This window comes from Chenopodium quinoa, unplaced genomic scaffold, assembly GCF_001683475.1.
Source record: "Chenopodium quinoa cultivar QQ74 unplaced genomic scaffold, ASM168347v1, whole genome shotgun sequence".
Lineage (NCBI taxonomy): Eukaryota > Viridiplantae > Streptophyta > Magnoliopsida > Caryophyllales > Amaranthaceae > Chenopodium > Chenopodium quinoa.
In genome coordinates, this window is record NW_018744626.1 from 3,869,451 (window position 1) to 3,893,289 (window position 23,839).

At 31.9% G+C, this 23,839-nt stretch overlaps 1 protein-coding gene and 1 pseudogene across 1 annotated transcript; both read left to right on the forward strand.

The window, feature by feature from the left end:
- The first annotated feature begins 10,590 nt into the window (after window positions 1-10,590).
- Window positions 10,591-14,001, forward strand: LOC110700563 (tubulin alpha-2 chain-like). Its single transcript, XM_021878117.1, has 4 exons — window positions 10,591-10,760; window positions 11,197-11,431; window positions 12,568-12,938; window positions 13,029-14,001. Exons 1-4 carry the CDS (start codon window positions 10,668-10,670, stop codon window positions 13,683-13,685), a joined length of 1,356 nt encoding a protein of 451 aa, XP_021733809.1. The 5' UTR covers window positions 10,591-10,667; the 3' UTR covers window positions 13,686-14,001.
- A 4,015-nt stretch (window positions 14,002-18,016) lies between these two features.
- On the forward strand, window positions 18,017-21,111 carry LOC110700564 (annotated as a pseudogene).
- The last annotated feature ends 2,728 nt before the right edge of the window (window positions 21,112-23,839 follow it).

The following is a 23,839-nucleotide window of genomic DNA, read 5'->3' on the forward strand; positions in this document are numbered from 1 at the left end:
TCAAGAGGCACTCATGGAGGTGAGGAATCTCTTACCTTATTTCGAGTTTCTAATTAATTTTGATCTTATACTCGTAGTTTAATGCTACATAATTCATTTATTTTTTTAAAATCATTTAAAAACTTATTTAAAAAATAAGAGTAAGAATTAGCTCGAGCAACTACCGTCTACCTCTTGCTATGGATCATAAGCTAACCTAAAAAAAAATCACTAGTTTAATTTTTCTGACGATAAATGTATAATTAACAGAGAATAATTGAGTGTATGCACTTAATTAGTCCTCCATTAATTAAATAATACGCTCAAAGGCCATTATTCATTTCCTTAATTAAGCATATACTACGTACTTCCTTCCTTCGGCAAATGGGAATGTAGCATCATAATACAAGTTGCAAAATTTAGCAAGTTGTAAGAGTTTTGATGCCTAAATAATATAAGTCATTATATAATATATTCAATGGTTCTCGGAAATCCAAGTTTAAAAATTAAGAGCCACAAAATTAAATAAGCAATCAACCATATAGTATAATATAATCGCATAGTATATACTGTAGTATAATGTAGTATAATTAAGCAAATAACTCAGACGTGGAAACATTCATGGCCTCCGATGTTTGCAACACGATACCCTTAAGTTTGAGTTTAATGGAGCAATTTGCAAACGCATGCAACCAAATTCATAGAGAATATACTAATTCTCCACCATTTACTATCCTTTTTAGGCATCTATCTTTGTTTTATTAAATCAACTAGGATTAATATATGATGTAAGTCCAAAACCTATAAACTTTTTTGACAAACATGAATTAGTACGTAATGTAACTTTTGTATTTTGTTGATACTTGTATTGGTTAGATCTTAATTATTTTTATGTAGTTTCACTTTTGGGCTCTTTCTTCATAAAACGGTAATCTATACTTTATTATTATTATTATTATTATTATTATTATATCTCAAAAACAAAAGTCAAACAACCTACAATAAATTAAGTGGGAAGCCGAGATACAATCTGGGCCCTCACTCCTCTAGCTATTGCAAATCCTACCCTAGTGAAGATATGAGCTGCAGCACGAGCCCCAATGTCTTGCGTCGTCGAGAACCTCTGAATCCGTTTCAGTAACGCAACAACTTCTTTCTCTAATTCCCCAAGCGAAGAAAAGGAGAAGGGAATGAAACCATATCCAATTGCCTGACATCGAGCTTGATACTTAACCCGCTTCCGATGAGCTGCATCAGCCACAACCCGCCCAGGAATGAAGTCAGATAGCTCTGACTGTGTCAAAGGAGAAAACCCTGTCAAATCAACACAGACATCGCGACCACGATCCCATGATTATTATTATTATTATTATTATTATTATTATTATTATTATTATTATTATTATTATTATTATTATTATTATTATTATTATTATTATTATTATTAAAAAGCGATTCTAAAATCGTTTATGTGCCACGTCATTCTCATCTCATAGCATTGTGCCACATCATCATTTAATGACACGTCATTACCAATTAACAAATCAAAAAGCTTTTGAACACTAGACCTCAAGGAAATTAAACAAGGTATACTTCCTTACCATCTTAGCCAATAACATTTGATGTCATCTATGCATTTAAATATAACTATAAATGTTCACTTCAGCTTAATTTTAGTTCAACTCCAATCTGTTCAGTTTAGTCTAGTTCAGTTCAGCTCCAATCAGTTTTGTTTAGTTCAGCTCATAATTTCCTTCTATCATAAAATATTCATTTAAGCTCAGTTCAGTTCAATTCAGCTCCAATCAGTGCAGAAAATGTAAACAGGCCCATGATTTGCCAACTAACCAATCATGTATGTAATGCATTTCTTTACGGACATGTATTCTTATACTGTAACTATGAATGTTATAAAACTTATAAAATTGAATATTGAATTATTTAAATTTTGAATCTGAGCATTACATGAGTAAGAAAACATGAAAATTTAAAGACAAAAATTATTTTGAAACTATTATGGTGTACCTTTCCATCAACTAAAATTGAATTGACTTAAGTGAGCTAATTTATTTGGATTGGAATATTTAGGTTGGTACCATATAGCCTCACAATTCATCCTTTATTCTCCATGATTTTTTTAAGAGGGGTGAGGTCAGATATCATAGTGCATGCCATATTAAATAATAGTATATTAACATGCCTTGTTCACTTCACCTTAAAAAAATAATATATAGTAAAAATAATTTCAGTTCAGTAAAATTAATTTCAGTTCATTACAAATAATTTCAGTTCAGTAAAAATCAGTAAACTTATAGAAGAAATATAATAGAAAATCGATAAAAATAATTTAAGTTCAGCAAAAATAATTTTTGTTAAGTAAAAATAATTTCAGTTCAGCAAAAATAAGGTGAAGTGAACGGGGCTTAAATTATATGACCTTAAAATGAAAATTGTAAACACTTATATAACAATGACTATTATTTATATTAACCTAACGTATTATATAGATGATAATACAAAAAAATATTGTATCTTATTTTATTATTTGAATATTATGATTTGATTTTACATGTTAACTATATTTTATTTTTGCCGTTTTTTATACGAAATATGTGACAATATTATGTTTGACTAATTTATGTAAATCATTATTTATATAGATGGTTGTATCATGTTATCATAATATCTATAGACTTTAAAAATAAGATATGAAATTGCATTTTACCAATTAAGGTATTAGTAATTAAGGAAGTATATACATACACGATATCACGATGCTACCATAATATTACTAATAGAATTAAGGATGTAAACTTTTAACAGAACTAAGAAATATGTAACTATAAGAAGTGGCATAATAGTTTACTAATTACAGAAGTATATTTATGCACGGGTGCTATGCTACCATAATATTACAAACAAAATCATGCTCTGGCCATTTACCATTATTATCACGCACTATGCTAGACTTTACTAATTAAATGTGATATTACATTTTTTTTCTATAATATTTTATGTAGTCATTTAGAAAAACATACTTAGAATATTCTTGTTTTTATATATGGAAGCATAAACGTTAAAAAAAATCAAAAAAAAAAAAAAGATAGTGAATTATATAGTGACATTTGTCAGGCTCGCATTGAGGCGCTTCTCTTTTAGTATAGTATATAGATAGATAGATGTGCATCCAAATCCATACATGTGTCCCTTAAATTCTTTGTAACTACCAACCTAACTATAACATTTGAATTTATAATATGGCTTTGTGATTTATATTTTTGAAAAAATGACCGAAATGATTTGAAGCAGTTATTGAGATGTGTATGTTAATCATAGTTGCCTTGTTTCATTGTTTGGCATGAATTTGAGATAGAGAGTCAAGAGCATGATGACATTACTATTAGACATAGATCTTTAGGCAAACAATGACTATGCTCTATAACAATCATGTGTATCATTGAGACAATTAGCTTTTGCAAGTCTATCATCCACCTAAATTAAAGGCTAAAGATATTAATCTTATCTCATAAAATGATGCTTTTTTTCTCTTCTTTTCTAGTTGACTTAATAAGTTTAAGTAGTGTATATTATTATTGTAAGAAAAAAAAAAACATTAAACGTGCAACTATATTGTAATAATTAATAATGACCATACGTAAGAGCTAATCAAGCTAGTTAAATTCATTATAATGACGTCAAATACCTAAAACAAATTGTAGGTTCCGAACAATTAGTGCTTAACTTGTTGAATTCTATTGCAAAAAACACGTCAAAACAAGAAGTTTATAGCAAGTAAAGCTGTAAAAGCTAGAAATAATTATAATTCAAGTTTAGCCAGAAAAGTTTGACAATTAAGTACGTATATATGATTCAAACATGCATGCATGTTATATTTGGTCCGATTATTAACAGATGATCCTATTAATTTGTACAATACAGATCATTAAATAAGGTGTATTCATCTAACAAGTAAAATCCAAGGTATATGAATCTGATCTAGTCTTCATCCACGAGCTAAATGCCAGTGATGTTGATACGCTATTTGCTGTTGGTTAAAGTACTTTGTTTGATATTGCGTACTTAGTTTATTTAGATACTATGGTCTAATTATAGTGTATTGTATACATACGGAATAAAGACTAGATTAATGGCCCGTGTTAGACGATTTCTTAAATAAATACTACCTCCGATTTTTTTTAAGTTGTAACTTTGGGGTATTATTTGAGAGATATAAAATATTTCAAAATATAAATAAATAAATGGAGGTATAGTAAATAAAAAGAAGAAGAAGATCAAACTTATGATTACATGACGTAAAATAATTTTATTAGCTAGGCCTTGTTTTATTCACCTTATATTATTTTCACTTATTTCAGGTCTGGTAAGATAAGATAAATTCAAGAAAAATAAGTTTTGATAAGGATTGTCTAAATTGAAATTAAAACTAAAACAAGTTTTAATAAAGTTATTTAAATAAATAAAAATAAGGTGGATAGAACAAATCCTTATACGGTAGCACATGAAGTATATACGATGATAATATATGACGATAGGCGTGAATTATATTTGCAAAGTATCAAGTATGTATTCATTTGTAAGACTATATGTCTATATATGTGAGGATTGACATTTCAAAGAGACATTATATTTTGATACTTATTAGATGTATCATGCATGCATAATGCATTCCAAACATTCATTAAGTTGTGAGATAATCATCAAATAAAAAACAATTAATTCAATTGATGAAATTACCTCAAATTAAATTTATTTTAGAGGCGTGGGATTTGAATATTATCATATGATCAGAGTTTTAATATTTTAAGGGCATATTCTCTTAAGCTTATTTTCAATTCAGTTTATTAGCTTCTAATTTCTTCTCTCATAAAATATTCAGTTCAGTTCATTTCAGATCAGTAAATCAAAACAGGCCCTAAGAATAGCAAATGAACACTTGCTTAGTATATACTATGTACTTCATACAACATTGGCTCGAGCTGAAATCATGCCATATTTTCAGGTGAAAATTTTTACCTACAACCCCCTTTAGCCAATGCTGCCTACTCCCCCCAATTATACTACATCGTTTTACCTGTTTATGCTTTTCTGGTTTGTTTTGTTTTTTTTTTCTTTCTTATTTCTCAAGTCATTTATATATATGATTCAAAACCTATTTTTCTGTTTTTTGCTTTTTATTTTATTTTTTTGGCATTTTCTCTCTCTTCTTCAACATTATTTCTCTTTCAATCACTTTTTTCCCTCTTATTTATGGATGAATCATTGATTAGAGCTGTTGATTGTGATAATGAAGTGCTACATTCTTCGATTGCCGAATTTGATCGTGATTGTGAAGTTATTTTGTCTCTGATTGGAGTTGTTCAATTTGATCAATTTTGTCTCTGATTTCGATTAATGCTTCTTGGTCAATTGTTTGATTCAATTTTGTTAGCTGTTTTGTTTTAAATTATTTGCTGATTTTATTCGATTTTTCAAGTTTTTTTTAATCAATTTAGCCTCTGTTTTAGTTCAATTTGGTTTGGTGTTATAATTCAAGTGAATTGAAGTTTTTATTTTAATAAATTTTGTCTCTTATTTCGATTAGTATGATTTATGATTCAAGTTTGTTTGCTGTTTTTAGCTTAATGATTGTTGATTGTGATTTGTATTCTGTGACTGACTAGATTTTTTTTATATACGTTTTCGTGGTTTTTTTAAGTAGTTTTACAATTTTGATCAATTTCATAATTCTAAATGATCATTATGATTCAAACTAATGTTATGTTATAGATGTTATAATTATATTTTAAATATTTAGTACTTTATTTTATTTTATTATTTTAATCAAATTGATAATGCTAAATGATCATTTATATATGTACTGTTTTGTATTTGTACATATCTGTCATTGATTATGTTCATTTTTAAAACTTATGCAGCGGGTGCTAGTGATAAAATTTTGTATGAAGAAGCAACTAAATCAGAGTTACTTTTTACATATTTTAATTCTAAAAAAGAAATTTATGGCACGTACAATGAATATGTTTTTAAGAAATTAAGAATTTAGTATTGTCCAAGTGCGTGCTCCAAGAAAAGGCCAAGTTCATTCAAGTGCTTCAAGTGATGTCCAAGTTTCTTTAAGTGTGCCAAGATAAAAGGTTCAATTACGTCCAAGTGTTTCAAGAAATTTTCAAGTTCCTTCAAGTGTTCCAAGAGATGTTCAAAGTGTTCAACGTGGTAGCTAATCAACATATTTCTTCTAAGTATCATAGGTTGTTAGCTTTTTCTTTTTTACACTAATGTAGCGAATAGGTTGACAAATAATAATAAGTAAGAATTTGGATTGAAACAACATATATTTGTTCCAGCTTATTTTTTTTTCTTTTTCTGATAAGTGATATGTAACTGAACATGTTTTGTTTTGACACCGAACATTTGCCTTTTTGGTTACGGACATTTTATTGTATTTCGTTATAACTGTTACGTAATTGAACATATTACTTCTTGATAATGAACATTTTATTGTATTTCGTTAATTTCTTGATATATATGTGTGTGTGTGTGTGTGTATGTATATAACAAGCACTAATGAATTAAAAAAATATGAATATTAATGTACTTGATCATTTAGAAATCCATAAATGATCAAATAACCGAAAGAATAATATTTGTAGTAATATAAGCTTCCATAAATCTTCTTGCTCCTTTTCTATTTCCTCTAGCTTCTGTTTAATCCAAATAGCATCAGTTGAGCGATGTATTGTATTCCCAGCTTCTTGATTTGGTGTATCTGTAAGTCAAACAAATTACAATGTCAATGTGTGTATTCATTGTTATGAAAATGAACATTATGCTATATGTCAAATTAACTTACTTGTGGTTCAACATGCTTTTATCAAAATATGATTCCTACATATTACTATGTTTTTCATTTTTATCTTTCAATATAATTGATGGCATTATCTCCTTATAAATTTAGGCTCATAGTTTTCATCTCTAAATTATTGCAACGTGTGTTTCACTCTATATAGAACATAACTACAATATATATTGTGTTTGTAAATCAATATATATGCATAAACATTATATTGATATTACAAATTTAATAAATGTTCAATTGGCAAAACAAAAATGTACATTCTGTTTTATATAAATGAACAAATTATCACAAATAACATAAGCATATATATATCACAAATAATGTAAGTGACAATAGGTGATTTATTTTTGAACATATTTTAAAATAGAATCATATTTTAAAATAGAATCATCAAAGGTTTATGATGAATGAGCAATATGTAATTTATTTTTGAACATTTTTAGACATGTGAATGAACATACATTAACATATGTGTGAATAATATACACATATCCAAATGAACATCTATGTATCAAATTCGAATAAGCATCTATCAATATTTGAGCAAAAATGTATGTAGTATAACATTCAAATGATGCTCATGAGCATATAATGTTATATGAAGTTAAACATGTATTAGTATAATCTATATGGATATTTTCAATATGAGAATGAAAATGTACGTAATTACATTCAAATAAACATATGTTTAAATACCAGTAAACATTTATTAATATGTAAAGATCATGAACAAAATTAGAGTAATATTCTCTCAAGAATGAACCCTAGTAGATGTAAGGTAAGAATATAAATGATCATATACTAGTATCATAATGAACATCTATCAAATTGAAAATGAACATTTACTGAAAATGAACATTTGTTCAGCAATCGTCTTCTCCGACGGAACCTTCGAAGTATTCTTCTCTATTTCGTTTTTACTAATTAAAAATACCACCAAATATAGTAGATTTTAGTCTATTTTGCACAAAAATAAGTGTAATTATAGTAGAGTTTGTTTTAGAATATCAAAACGCAAAAAAAATATAAAATCTAGGGTTTACATTCAAAATTCTACTTAAATGAACAAATTCTTACTCTTCTTTTTCGGAATTTAGTTGCGATTGACGAACTTCATCTCAAATGTCAGACATTTTTAGATGTTTTGATGCAATTTGCAGTAATTTTGAAGATTTTTTTCTTGAATTGTAGCGATTTTGAGTATTTGAAGAGAGAGAATATGGTGTTGAAGAGAAATGGAGAATTAACTGCAAGTTCTAACTAGTGCGGTTAGTGGGATGCAATTAGTGTGGTGTGGTTAGTGGGGGTAAGGGTTTTACAGTAATTTCGGGGGGGAGTAGGTATTAATGGCTAAAGGGGGGTGTAGTGAATAGGAATTATGTTTTCAGGTCAAGTGATTGGGCTAGACTAGGTTTCGTAGGGCTTCGAGTCAAATACGGACCAATCTATAGGGCAAACGGAAAATTAGTTCGAAAATTGGTCTTTTTCAATCCAATTTGGGCTGGGCTGTTTGTGCCAAAATTGAGATGGGCTGGTCTTTATTTATTTACTTGTTTATTTATAATCTCTATTTGAGAGTATTTAGCGAAAGAAAGGCAGCCTAAATTGGTCTTCTATCATGTATTCATGTGAAGACCTTCCTTCCCTTAAAAAAAAAATAAAAAAAAAATAAATAAATAAATGTGAAGACCTTCCTCTAGCGAGGTGTATAGTTTTGATAATGAGATATAAATTTGTAATACCAACAATCTAAGAAAGCAACTTAAACTAGCAATGACATTCGCCTCCTCGCTTTAAGTGAAGGTAACTATTTACACCTGGTGTATCCAAATGTATTTAATATTCATTTGATGATTAAACTAGTCTTATGGCCCGTTCGATATACGGGTTCTTATCTAAGTTATTTTATATGTAGGTATTTTTTCAATAGTTGAAACTTTTGATATGAAATACGAAGTAATTGTTTCATTGCTAAAACTTAAAAGGAAAAAAAGAATGAGGGTAGAACTGTGGAAAAAGATAAAGGAATTTAGATACGTATATATACATGAAGATTGTAGGATATGAAATGACATATTGGTTTAAGTTATATTTTAAGTCTATTAGTTGAAAAGACAATTTTTATATAATTCAATTCATATGTTTATGTGATGTATATCAATTGGTTCAACTTTATTTTATTATGATGGAAATGAAACACTTCATTTTCTTAATTGAATTTGCAAGTTATAGAATGTATAAAGACTTAAACAAAAAGATCAAAAGGAGTGACATGTGTCATATGTGATAGTGAGTAACTTGTGATGACATGTGTCATATGAAAAATTATGATTTGTGTTTTTAAATACTAAAGTATAGAAGTATAGATAGATGAGAAAACATACCCTTATATGCACCTTGCCTCCGGATGTATAGATTTTCAAAGTTAAATTAAATATATGATCTTCTTGTTGAAACGTTTGTAAAAACGAAATGTTCCCTTCTTTAATATCGTAAAGTTCATTGCAACATACAAAGTACCCATCTAGAAAATCCGATATAAAGTATCTAGTTTCACTCAAAATGCTCAATATATATTTTCTCCATTATTTTACTTGCAACAATTTGAGTTTTACACTATTCATATGAGTCACTTTAACTAGCTTTGCTGATTTATAACTAAACAAAATATTGTAATGTGGAATCTTATTAAATTCATTTTGAGTTATACTTTTAAATATCAAATGTTGAAATATTAGCGATTGAAGATTCGTCTCGAATCATTTTTACATATTGGTAATTATATATATTAGCGATCAAAATAATGCATCGGCAATTGTGAAATAAAAGTTTTGCAATTATAAAAAAACAGAGAAAAGTAGTTGATAGTTTAGGGTTCGTTTGGCATTACTGTGATTTTCTGTTTTTTGATTTTTTTTGTTTTTTAAAAGTATATGATATATGCCCCATAATGAATAAAAAATTATTTAAACTTATTAAAATCATGATAATTTTGAAAACTGACAACAGAAAAGTGGAAACACCTTTTTCTTGTTTCCTGTTTTTGGTTTTAAAAAAAACTAGAAACTGAAAATCAAAACTGATGCCAAACAAACCCTTATTTATTTATTTATTTATTAATATTTTTTTTCAAAAGTTTGTTGTTTTAGTTAATGCTTGCAATCACATTAACAAGCTTGCAATATTGTCCTTTTTTTCTCTCTTTTTACTAATTATAATCTTACACATTCCCTTTCTCTCATTTTAAAATCTAATGGGTTGATAAATATATCAAATTTAACTGTATCAATTATTCATAAATGAAAGAATGCACTCGGGTACACTTAGATAAAAAGCAACCTCTCCCTAGAATGACTTTCTTCTTTCTACTCCAATCCTAAACACACCCACGCAATAATATCTTGGTTATAAAAGTGCACCACCTTTTTTTAACAAAAAAAGGCTAATTAGACCTAAAAAATTCACCTTATCAAGCCCATACAAAATTGGGCAATTACCAATTTACCATAAAACACACAGCCCAAATAAGAAAACGTAACGGTCCCAATTCAAAATTTTAAAATTCAAAAAACATAATTTCCACCGCCCCAAAATTGCCAAATCCCCATTATTTCTAACTATTTTTTCATTTTTCTTTTCTTTTTCATTGTAACGCCAACGGCTACAATTCTTTACCATAAAAGTATAAAACTCTCAATTTTCACTCCCCAAAATTAAAAAAATAAAAAAAAAAACCTACCTCATTTTCTCTCTCCTCCTTTTTCTCTGATATTTTTCTCTCTCCTAAATTTGAATCTCCAGAAAATCGAAAATGAGAGAGTGTATTTCGATCCACATTGGTCAAGCTGGAATTCAAGTTGGTAACAATTGCTGGGAACTCTACTGTCTTGAACATGGCATTCAGGTTATCTCTATTTTTTATTTTTTTAATTTATCCCTGATTTTTTTCATTTCATTTTTTCATGAACTGAGATATAAACCCTAAATTTGTTTTGTTTTAGAGAAATGAGCCCTAATTGGTTTATATGCTGTCAGATTTTCTGAGTAATGCACTTTAGTTTGTTTATTTGAAGTGAGTGATTTGAGAAATAAACCCTAATTTTGTTGAAATGTTGTAATAATTTCTGAGATTTGAACTCAAATTTTGTTTGAATGTAGTATAAATTTCTTTGATTTGAACCTGAATTTGGTTGATATGTGGTAAGGAAATCTGAGAAATGAACCCTAATTTTGTTTGTTTGTTGTAAGAATTTCTGAGATTTGAATCCAAATTTTGCTTTTATGGTGTGAGAATATCTGAAATAAACCCTAATTTTGGTTGTTATGATATGTTGTTACAGCCGGATGGGCAAATGCCAGCCGAGAATACAGGAGCAGGAGGAGATGATGCCTTCAATACTTTCTTCAGTGATACTGGGGCTGGAAAGTATGTTCCTCGAGCGATATTTGTTGATCTTGAACCAACTGTTATCGATGAGATTCGAACCGGGGCGTATCGACAACTTTTCCACCCACAGCAGCTTATTAGTGGCAAAGAAGATGCTGCTAATAACTTTGCTCGTGGACATTATACTGGTATTGAATTTTTGCTGTTTCAATGTTCTTGGTTGTGGATTAATTGGTATGAAAATTGATTGGTACAATAATTGATTGCCTTTTGTTGTTGGTTATGGAATGATTGGTACTTTAATTTGAGGTTCTGTGAATTAAGGATTTATTGAGGCATTTTGTCGAACAGTTAGTGTGCAATTTGTGTTGAGTTTTTTTTGTTTCCTCTGCTTTATTTCTATATTGGTTTTGTTGTTGGTTTGATCAGTTTCGGGTTACTTGTTTTGCTTTGTCGTGAGGGCTTGGGTTGAGGGTTTTGTTGACTATCATGAGCGTTGGGTTTGTTTTCTCTTTTCTGTTTCCATGTTCATACTTGACTTTGATTTTCTTTTGGCGAGATTGGCATTGATTTTCAATTATGTTTTTATGCTGGAATTCTCTTCTGTTATGTGTTTTGATCTGATATTGGATCAATTTTGTTAGCTATGGTTGGTTTTTGGAGCCCTATGTTGAGAATTTAAGTCCTGAGTATTATCAGTTTTGTATACTGTGTAATATTGTTTTGGTTTGGTTTTCTACTTATTGTTTGATGGTGCTGTCTAGGAGATTATTGGTTTGTGTGTTGTCTAGCAGATCATGATTTTCCTGTTGTCAATTTAGATATTCTTCACATTTCACCACATTGTGTTATGCACAACTTGACTTTGTCAGTGTCATATTTCAATCAAATGTTATCTATGATCTATGATTATGGCAATGTGGAAATATGTGCTGTCTTTTGATATAAACTCTCTTCATTAAAACTTTAGTGCCATTTTTAGATAAAATATTGGAGGTTAAAACATTATATACCCTGTTGGAGTTGTATCATGCAAGTTCTTTTTTCCTATGCATTCTGTCGGCATTTCTCTTACTAGTCTCTAGTTTTGTACATTAACTTTAATGGTTTGACCCAATTCATTACCATGATTGCTAAATAAATAGTTTTTCACCTAAACATCATACATTCTTATGCACCTTTTTAGCATACAATTTTATAAATATAGTAAACCCTTTCTCAATCCTTGGAGCTTTGTGGAGAATTTTTCCATATTTTATTACCATGCTTTTTCCTTTTTTCCAATTATCTTATATTGAATGGAAATTTCTATGTTTGAATGCAGTTGGGAAAGAGATTGTCGACTTGTGCTTGGATCGCATCAGGAAGTTAGCTGATAACTGTACTGGTCTTCAAGGCTTTCTTGTTTTCCATGCTGTTGGTGGTGGAACTGGTTCTGGTCTTGGTTCTCTACTCTTGGAGAGGTTATCAGTTGACTATGGGAAAAAATCAAAATTAGGTTTCACAATTTATCCATCTCCTCAAGTTTCAACCTCTGTTGTTGAACCGTACAACAGTGTCTTGTCCACTCACTCCCTTCTGGAGCACACTGATGTTTCCATTCTCCTTGATAACGAGGCTATATATGATATCTGCCGCAAGTCACTTGACATTGAGAGGCCTAGTTATACCAATCTCAACAGACTTGTTTCTCAGGTATATAATGACTTACATTTGAACAGTAAAGATACTTATAAAGTTATAATTGTGAGATATTTTTGGCTGAAATGATGGTGTTTTGTGTAGGTTATCTCTTCCTTGACAACTTCACTTCGGTTTGATGGTGCATTGAATGTGGATGTCACTGAGTTTCAGACAAACTTGGTCCCTTACCCTCGTATTCATTTCATGCTTTCTTCTTATGCTCCTGTTATATCTGCTGAGAAAGCCTTCCATGAGCAACTGTCAGTTGCAGAGATCACTAACAGTGCATTTGAGCCCAGTGCTATGATGGCAAAATGTGATCCCCGCCATGGAAAGTACATGGCTTGCTGTTTGATGTACCGAGGAGATGTGGTCCCCAAGGATGTGAATGCCGCTGTTTCCACAATCAAAACAAAGAGAACCATACAGTTTGTGGACTGGTGTCCTACTGGATTCAAGTGTGGTATTAACTACCAGCCTCCAACTGTGGTGCCAGGAGGAGACTTGGCCAAGGTTCAGAGGGCTGTGAGTATGATTTCTAACTCAACTAGTGTTGCTGAAGTGTTCTCAAGAATCGACCACAAGTTTGACCTTATGTATGCCAAGCGAGCTTTTGTTCATTGGTATGTTGGTGAGGGAATGGAGGAAGGAGAGTTTTCAGAGGCAAGAGAAGATTTGGCAGCGTTGGAGAAGGATTATGAAGAAGTTGGGGCTGAAGGTGTTGATGACGAGGAGGATGATGGTGATGACGAGTACTAAGAGTTTGTTGTTAAAAAATAATGACCAATAGGATTGAGTATTACTAGGGTGATTAATATTCAGGAATACCAATGGGCTCATTGGTAAGTAGTAGTGTGCGTTAAGCAGTTGTGTTTCGGTAGTAAACAGTGATGTATTTCTTTGATTTCATTGTGGTTCAACTTTCAGCATATAACGATTTTTTCCCTGCGACTTCAGTCACTGTTAATTTGTTTCTGGTGTTCATCTTATTGTTTCATTTGTTGTACTTGAAGTCGTAGAAGAAGCAATGAAGCAATTAAAATCCCTTAAAACAGCTATGATATGCTTCGTACTATTTTTGTTTGTGGCCTTTCTCACTTTTTCATTTACTTGTATCGTGCCTTTTTGAGTATGCTAGATTGTCTAAAAAAGGCAAAGTGAGCTGTTAAAAAAAAGGCAAAGTATTATACTATATTACTATGGCTCATACAATCTCGTGGTCTCATAGAGTGAATTAGAGTCTATGGAAATCACCTTGCTATATTTAGAGAATTTAGGATTCGGTGTTGAAAATCAAGTGATGATGGTGTTGACTCTGTTGAGGTGCTGATGTGGTTGAAATCTCTCCAAAATTAAAGGCATAATTATTACACAAAATTGGGCACTTTTCGAAGATTTCAAGATACAATGTTGAGAGTTAAGAGGTCAAGTAATGGGAGGGTCCTAAGGTCATACAATGTCGTTTAGAGTCATTGTGCCTCAATTGTTAATTGTATTAGAGTCCATGGCGGTCCTTGAGTCAATATACTAAATTGATAGACTAAACCTGTAAAACCTAAGGTAAATTCACAATTAAGAGGCAAAATGGACACTTTCTATGTACACTTGACCTTAGTCAACTAACATGTACACTTTTTCTATTTAGAGTATGATGCTAAAATTTTATGAGCCAAATAACTCTAAATTATATTGTTTACATCTTCAAGCAAGAATCACATTTTACTAGTGTTAACTTTACTCTGTTTGTCCGTTTTTCTTTGGTACATTTGGAATATCTAAAATGAAATATACCCCTCTTCCTTAATGATTTTCCTATTTGAAATCATCTACGTAAACTAAAAGGAAAAGGTGGTTCATTCAGAGTTCATCATGTCAGGCCCTGCCTGCTGGATCGGCTTGACCCGACTCGAATTATGTGGGCTTTGGGCAAAAAAATTTGACCATGATGTTTTCATTGTTTGTTTGAATAAAGAAAAGGGGAGGGGAGGGGAGGGGGGGGGGGAAGAGAATAGAAGAATAATGAGTTTTCCTTCTAAATCTCTGTATTGTTGGAGAGATCAATTTTTTACAATTTTATTCCTCCATTTCTCTCTTCCCAATTCCCTTTATTCCTCATTTGTTATCCAAGTAAAAGAAATGCAATCCCTCCATTTCTCTTCCTTTCCTTTCCTATATTTCCTTCAATCCTTTCACATGCATTTCTAAACATTTTAGTTATTTTTCAGGCTTGACGCGAAAAAAAAAAAAAAAAAAATCAAAAAGCCATCTAGGCTTGATTCTATTTTGCGGGTTTTAGGCAAGCATTTTCGCCCAATCCTTACCCCGGCTCCACCAAGTGGGCTGAATTTTTTTTACCCTTGGCCCAGCTCGCCTTTTGATCAACTCTAGATTCAGCTTAGAAGCATTTATTAGGGAAATTGATTATGTTTAGGTGGCGACTAGGCATGTGATCCTTTTATTTTTTGTCTTTTTATTGTTAAGCTTACTAAAAAATATGTGCTACTTGGACGCATGAGTTGGTTATTAACCAAAGGGAAAAACCATTTCATTTCCATAAGAAAACCAATAAGGGTAGTTTCAAAACTCTGAACACCTCCAACAGTTGGATCAGCGGATACGAATGAAGGATTTTTATCTTCGTCAAGCGTAATTATTATATATATTACGAATTAATATTATGGAGATAATAATTTCATTCTTTTGGGTCGCATTGTCTATTGTTAGACGTGATAAATGATCTTTGGGATAATCAAATATTCTAAAAGCCCAATAGAATGGTTCTTATGAAGTCACACAATGAAAGAGGCCCATCATTATATTGGGCCTCATAATATGTGGCCAGCCATATAGGATTAAAAAGGGAGTAATTAGGGCTTGGTTTGGACTCTAATTATACATGTGATGTATAAATAGGGGTCTAGCCTAGGGTTTGACATCCAACACAATAAGCAGTTAATTGTGAATTGACAAGCAAACAACCAAACCCTAGCCTCACTCTCACTCCCCTCTCCCCTCCTCGCGTCCGTCCACACACTGGGGTGTGTGTGTGAGTGGTGCACGATGGTGGTTCGTGCTGGTTTTGTGGTTGTTCTTCTCCTCCCCTCTTCAAAGAAGGTGATTTGAAGGTGTTCGTGCCCAACCAACTAGCATTAGTGGAGGTTCAATCCTAACCCGTGGATCAAGTAGAGGAATCACGCTTGAGGTTCTATTCTCCTAGAGTTCGTGGTCGATCACACGTTTAAATCACGTTTCAAAGGTATAATTATGTGTTTCTTTATCTGTTATGCTTGTAGATCCGACCTGTTTAGTTGAAAACGTATATGATTCGTGAAATTCCGCAATATAGTACCTAAATCCCGATAACGAAACTATAATAGGCTCTCCAACCTTCATACTGAAAGTTTGATTACTGTCACATTAATAACGTTTGTCATAATTTGGATCTGAGCACACAATGGTGTCTGAGTAGATGACAATCACATAAGAAATGTCCAACAATTCATGTGGTGTAATAGAAAGAACAATCTAGGTAATGAGGAAACTGAATGTCGAGAAGAAAGAGAACTAAGAAAGTTAAGAAATTTGATTGATTTACCATCAAAAGTAAAATCTAAGACAATCAAGTGATTGTGGATTTCAAATAACGTAGATCTACAATTCTCGAAGATGGAGAAAATAAATTAAGAAAGGTAAAGTGATATTATCAACAGATTGAGTTAAGGCTTTTGATGAGGGTGACGAAAAACATCAACAAAACCTAGAAACAACCACAAAGATCAAAATGTACCTTGAATCTTAGGAGAGTGAAAGTATGAATTCTTTAAATTGTAGTTAGAACAAAAAAGGTGTTGCTATTGCGAAAAATTTATAAGAAAAAAAGCTTGAAACCCTAAGCCATGCCGTAAATGTGAAAAGAGAGAGAATATTAGGGTTCTTACAAAAGAACAAGATGAAGATAGAAAAAAGTGAAATGACCCCCAAAAGAGAGAAAGTACATGGATTGATATAAGTGACCAATGAATTAAGGAATTTTAGGCGTCGATACTCATTAATGAGTCATAACAACCCCAAAATAAAGCAGGATATGTTTGATTTTTTAATTAATAATAACGGTAAATCTGGGAAACTATCTACTATAAAAGAAACGAATCAAAGTAGGAATAACTTTTAAAACGCCTGGAAAAAAGTACAAACATCATGTAGATTGGAGGGGTATTAACTTAATGATTTTATATATGAATGGGACAAAGGATTTGAACATGTGACCTATCGTACAGAAGTACACAAGCCCTCAATCTTACACTCCCTGTTTTTAATTACTTGCTTTACTTTTCATTTTCGTTTAATTACTTGCTTCATTTCATTATTTGGAAAATATTTACAATATTTAATTCATTTATGTGAATCTAACAAAAGTAATATTTTATTAATTTTAATTTATCTTTCCTCCAATTCTCTCAACTATTTTGCACTTAACAATTTTATTATTCTCCCACCAACCCCTCTACCTCCATATTTTATTACTTCTTCAATTTCTCCTTAAACTTTGGCGCGATAACAAATGAAACAAGTAATTCAACACGGAGAGAATTTGTCTTAATTTATCCCAAGGTAAATTTCAGTGAAACTAATGCAGTATTTGATGGTATCATTAAGACTCCTATAATATTATACGTAATATACAAGGTTTCTAATGGTGTAAAAAATATACAATATACTAGATGAAACCCATGCGATGCAAGGTTTGTTAGTATTTTTAAAAAAATATTTTTCATATTGGGATTAAAATTGTTATTATCTATTTTTTTTTTTTGAATAGATATTAGTTTTAATATATTAGATTAAATTCCTAATATCAAAATATAATATTTTGTATTTAATTAATTTAACCTTTAAAATCTCATTCGTCAATTTTGCTTACATAGCATTTGAATTATTTAATTGTATAAAAACTCGGGAAAAACTCCCCTTTATGTATATATATTAGATTGTAAATGACCAACATACCCAATCTGTATGATGCTCGTGTATAAGTGTATAACACAATATCATTGTTATGTAAATACTTCCTCAATTATGAATTACTCGCAACAAAAGCATATTTTTTGTGAGACATAAACTATTCCTTTATTACTATGAGTAATATACAACGAATGGAGTAAATAGAATCCTCAAATACAAAACAAAATAAACAAAAAAAAATTACGTCAAAAAAAAAGTTCTAAAAATAAAATAAATATTTTTTTTAAAAAAAGTTGAGATTATTTAAATTTAAAGCAAAATGTGTATTTGTGTAGGAAGAAAGACCACGTGTAAAAAGGGGCAAATCGGCCGTCAAATTGTTTATCTCTGTCAAAGTCGCCGCCTCCTCCACTCTCTCTCTCTCTCTCTCTTCCACCTCCGCCCACCTTCTTCCTCCATCCTCTCCTTTTTCTCTCTCTTCTTCCTCTCTCCTCCTCTCTTCTTCATGAATCTCATTTGTACAGCCGTTTCTGGCCCCACCTTCCCAACAACACCCACATAAACAAAAAATGACACAGATTACAGCACACTCTGTAGTTTATGCTGTGTGATTCGCACTTTTTAGCATACTCAACTCCAGAATAAAATTACCCACAAATCTTATTTATTATTCTTTCAAGAATCTAATTCTGCTATCCTCGCAATCTTCGGTCCAATCGGTAATTTCCACTCTTTTGATTTTCAACCATAGTTATGTTTATGTCATGATCATCATTTGTTTATTTTATGAAATGGGTCCCCACTAATTTTCTGTTTTTTGTTCGATCTTAATTGGGTGATTATTTTGACCAATTGGGTGTTTTTGATTTATTGGGATTTTCGCAGTTTTTACTGGGTATTTCTCTGAATTAGGGATTTTGTTGAATTTTATATTATTTTTCTGGGTTTCTTTGCCCCTCTTTTTTTGTTTGCTATTCTTATTCATTTAGCTTGATTATGTTATTAATTTGAACATTTGGGTTCTTTTTTTCATGCTTAAAGTTAGGATCTTTCGTGTTTTAGATTGATTGGTTTATATGGTAAGTGGTATGATTTCTAGGTTTAATTGAATTGATTATTCATTTATAGGGTTTGTTTTGGTTTGGATGGATTTATAAGTAATTGGGGTTTTGGATTTTAATTTGTTTTGCAGAAGGATTGGTTTTAGTGGTGGTTTGTTAGAGTTTTAAGTCTGTCATAATGTTGGAAGGTATTTCAATTCCTTTCTCAAGAGACTTGCCTATTGCTTTAGAGCAAGAGTATGACTGGATGTTTGATGGATTTAGTTTAATGGAAAACTCAAATTACAAGCGAAAATCGGAAGATGGGGATGATTGTAAACTTGGGAACTCAATTAAGCTGTTGAAAATCAGTAAAATGGGGGAAATGGAAGTCGATTTTTTAAGCCTTTCCCTTCCTCTAGTTGTAAGTCCGTCTGATAGCATCGACAATGGTGGGGATATGTCTGATACTAGTTCCCTTATTCACCAAATTGGAAGGGACAACTCAGTTGATAGTATAGCTCGCTGCTCTAGGTCCGACTATGGGTCTATTGCTTTGGTGAATCGTAGCTTTCGTTCTTTGATTGAGGGTAAAGAACTGTACAAGTTAAGGCAGAAAATGGGGATTGAAGAACATTGGATTTACTTCTCTTGCAGCCTGCTTGAGTGGGAGGTATTTGATCCCATTCGGCTTAGATGGAAGCACTTGCCAATTATGCCTTCCAATGACTGCTTCATGCATTCTGACAAGGAGTCATTGGCTGTTGGTACTGAGCTTTTGGTCTTTGGAAAGGGTATAACATCTCATCTCATATACAAGTATAGCCTTTTGACGAATTCATGGTCTGTAGGCATGGAGATGAACACTCCTAGGTGTTTATTTGGTTCTGGTTCACTGGGTGATATTGCCATTGTAGCGGGTGGTTGTGACTTTTCAAGGAATGTATTTTCCTCGGCCGAACTATATAACTCAGATACTGGAATGTGGGTAACTCTCCCAAGCATGAATAAAGCTAGAAAAAAAATGCTCTGCTGTCTTTATGGATGGGAAATTTTATGTTATTGGGGGAATTGGGGCCGGAAATTCAAATCCTTTGACTTGTGGTGAGGTTTATGATCTGGAGAGACGGACTTGGACCTTGATACCAAATATGTTTCCTTTGAGGGATGTTGAGCCAGGTGCCCCTGAGGCATCTGCTATGTCAGAGGCACCCCCTCTTATTGCAGTTGTGAATAACGAGCTTTATGCAGCTGATTATGCTAGAAAAGAAATTAGAAAATACATTAAAAGCTCGAACTCGTGGGCTACTGTTGGAAGTTTGCCTGAGAGGGTAGTCTCGATGCATGGATGGGGTCTAGCATTTCGAGGTTGTGGTGATAAGCTAATTGTTGTAGGTGGACCTAGGGGTTTGGAAGGAGGCTACATCGAGGTGAATTCTTGGGCTCCGTCTGAAAGCCCACAACAGTGGACTGTGCTCGGTAGAAAGCCTGGGGGGTTCGTGTACAACTGTGCCATAATGGGATGCTAATAAGATTATAGGATGCACCACATTGGTGCTCTATAATTAAGATTGCCAAATGCTGACACCTTGAAAGTTTTCTTTTGCTATAAAGGTTCTTGCCATTCTGCATTGAGTTTCAATTTGTACCAATTGCATATTCATCTTTCAGCATCACCGGAGGGTATGTTGAGCATTAGTCTCATGCTGAACAGATATGGATCAATAACTTGAAGCAGTGAGCCAATTTAGTCTGGCGTCAATTTAGTGTAGAAAGTTATTGTTCGTGAATTGAGGGGTTCCTTTCACTTTCCTTCTCTTCGTCAGCATCTGACTGTTTACTACTCCATTTTATAAAACTTCAGTTTAGCTTGACTGTGTTTTGCTTATTCATTGTTCTCTTGAAGCTATAGTTTGGCTATGTTTTCTCTGCTCATTAATTGTTGATAATACATTGATCACCTAGCCATGAAGTTAGGTGTCCTCGATCTTTATGATTGTTCTGTGTTTCAGTTTCTTTTTTGTGAATGATCTAGCAATGGCTGAAAAAGTATCTTCGACTAGTTTATTCATCGGATGAGTATTTGTGGTGGAAATGGAGAACTTGTGAGTAGATCTGGTATGATCTTATCATGTATTGAGAATATAGGAGTATGTGATTGCATTTTTTGTTACTTTTAATCATCACTTTGTGTGTATGTGTTTGAATTTGTATTTACTTGTTAGAGAACAGTTGCACATCATTGTTTGGATGTCTTTCACCGAGACTTTTGCTGTAATGGACTGTGATAGAAATCAAACTAGTTTCAGAATCCATTTCAGCAGCCTGCTGTTAGCTTTCTAACTCAACCAAGATAACTTTTATGTTGATAGTTTGAATATTTTGAATATTTTGAATTCCTTCAATAAACCCTATGTGAATGTTATTCTCCCCTTGAAAACTTAGGTAATATCTTTAGTGGCCTTTATTTTCATTTTCTTCTTTAAACCTGTCTAATCATTATGTACTGTGATCTGCTGTCCTTTGACTGACATTGCATCAAATGTTGGCAATCCTGCTTGTGCTATTACCAATTGTGAAGAAATCAGTTGGACGCTCTTTGTTAGCCATAATAGAGTTCTTTGTTGCTTACAGCGTCGTTTTCGTATAGGGCTCTTTGGATTTTTAGATTGCTACATGCATTAAGCAGTTGCGATGTTTTCTTTTGGTAGTTGTCAAAAGTTCTGCATCATTATCATATTTTACCCCACCCACGACTGAGCTGTTGCATGTTAGAAACTTCAGTGTAGTTTCCATATTCGCAAATTTTGTGGCTGTAATTGTCAAGGCAGGGTTATCGTAATGATCATTCAGAAAGCTTCGCTAGAATTAGAATCATACGAGTGTCCTGAGCTTGCAGATTTCCTACATGTATAGCTGATCTATACCCTGATATGCTGAGTAACTGGTAGATTGGTACTGATTTCCGAATTTCCGTGCTGGCGTGCGTGCTTCCTTGCTTCCTTAAGCTCCTAGTTTTTAAAACATCAGTTCAACCCTCTTCTTCTCAAAAACTATGGGGTATATACATGCTGTCGTCTTCTTTAGTCTTTTCTATAGATCCTTAGATTTCATCGAAAATGCTCGAATTACTTGTGTACCATTGGTTTTTTTTTTTTTTTTTTTTTTTTTTTTTTTTTTTTTTTTTAATTTTATTTCCATAAGTTATAAGCAAGAAGATTGTCATTAATCCAAGCTTCTTCCCTTATAGCTCCGCAACTAATCTTTTCACTGAGTTATCACTTTCTTGCGCCCCATTTGTACTCTTACACAATTACACCAGTACAGTAGCATTCTTGTCTGTTAGACTCTTGCTCCTAATTTTTGTCTTTGTTATGTTGTACTCCATACTACAATTATCTCCAACCCAACTTGTGTCTATAAAGGGTGTACCACTGTACCTTGTATTGTACTTAATAACAAACATTGCTCGCTTTTTACAATCAGGGTAAGTGTGGACGCGTTTTTTATTACTCGTATAAATAACTCCTATTATATATGGAGTACAGGTATTTAACATTTCAACGACACTAAATCATCTAAATCTCAAATTATTAAATGTCTATTAAGTTTATTTATTTATTTATTTATTTTATAAGATAAATGAAGCATAACATAAATATATTACTGTTGAATGCCATTGAGATTTGTTGTTTTTATTGAAAGTCCAGCCAAATGTGGTGGAAGAAACAATTTACAATCGTACTTATACTTTGTGTTAACGTACTATGTTTTGTGTTCATGAGATTCTTGTATGTCACAAATCATATAGTTGTAATTTTTATGGCTCATATTTCAATTTGTCGTGACATAAATGTACGAATTTATGTTAATATAAGATTATAGTATAGTTAAATAAATGCTAGTGCTTTGTGCCCCTTTATTCCTTGTAAGTTGTAACTGCATTGAGCACCAACTAAAAACCCCATAATTGTAAAGGTGACATCCCATTATCAGATTTATCACTACCTAGTAACTTGATTCTTGCTACATACAATCATTTTTAAAGTGTTTGTTTTTCTCCCTCTCTTTCTTCTTTCTTTAGCATCTTCTTTATTTTTTTTTTCTAGTGGTCCACTTTCAACAATTTGAATTGTTGAGAGGACATATAATGGTGGAGGAAGGCTCTTCATGGGTCTCTTTTCGTTCTCTCGATTTCTTCTACATTCTCCCTATATTCAAAGATTAAATCCTCGAGATCATGACTAAAGAAAAATTAACAATTTTGAATTACCTTCATGTAAAAGTGTAAAAAGCAATTTGGGATGGATTTATTCATCTAATTTGGATCTTGATAGATTATTTGGAAAAAAAAAAAAGAAGAAGAAGAAGAAGAGAAAAGCAATGTGTGGTTATACCCCCATAACTTAGACTAAGGGCATGTTCTCATTGACTGAACTCAGCTGAACTGAACTGAATTGAGTTGAACTGAACTGAGCTGAGCTGAACTGAACTGAAATGAATATTTTATAAGAGAAGGAAATTAGGAGCTGAGCTGAACTGAACTGAACTGAACTAAACTGAATTTCAACGTAAGAGAACAGGCCCTAAACAATGCGTAAAATATAAAAAAAAATATTTTTAAAAGGTTAGATCTAAGATGGACAAAAATAAATAGGGTCAAATAATGCGAAAACTTATAAAAAGTAGATACAAAGTAGCATGTTATCTCTTAATTATTGTTGTATTTTATAAATGTTTTGAATATATAAAACGAAATTAGTGAATTAAGACCAATGTTAACAAAAAATGCTATTCCTGATTCCATTTATAATTTTAGCTCCAAAGTAGAAATAGGAATTATGATTGGATTTAATCTTGATTTAGTTTGTGTTGAGCAAATGAGCATTGCAATCCAAGTATTTGCTGAAA

Bases quoted from the DNA above. Each gene is read 5' to 3' on its own strand.
- LOC110700563 (XM_021878117.1), top strand. From the start codon at position 10,668: ATGAGAGAGTGTATTTCGATCCACATTGGTCAAGCTGGAATTCAAGTT. The intron at 10,761-11,196 runs GTTATCTCTATT...ATGTTGTTACAG, and splicing joins GTCTTGAACATGGCATTCAG to CCGGATGGGCAAATGCCAGC. The intron at 11,432-12,567 runs GTATTGAATTTT...GTTTGAATGCAG, and splicing joins TGCTCGTGGACATTATACTG to TTGGGAAAGAGATTGTCGAC.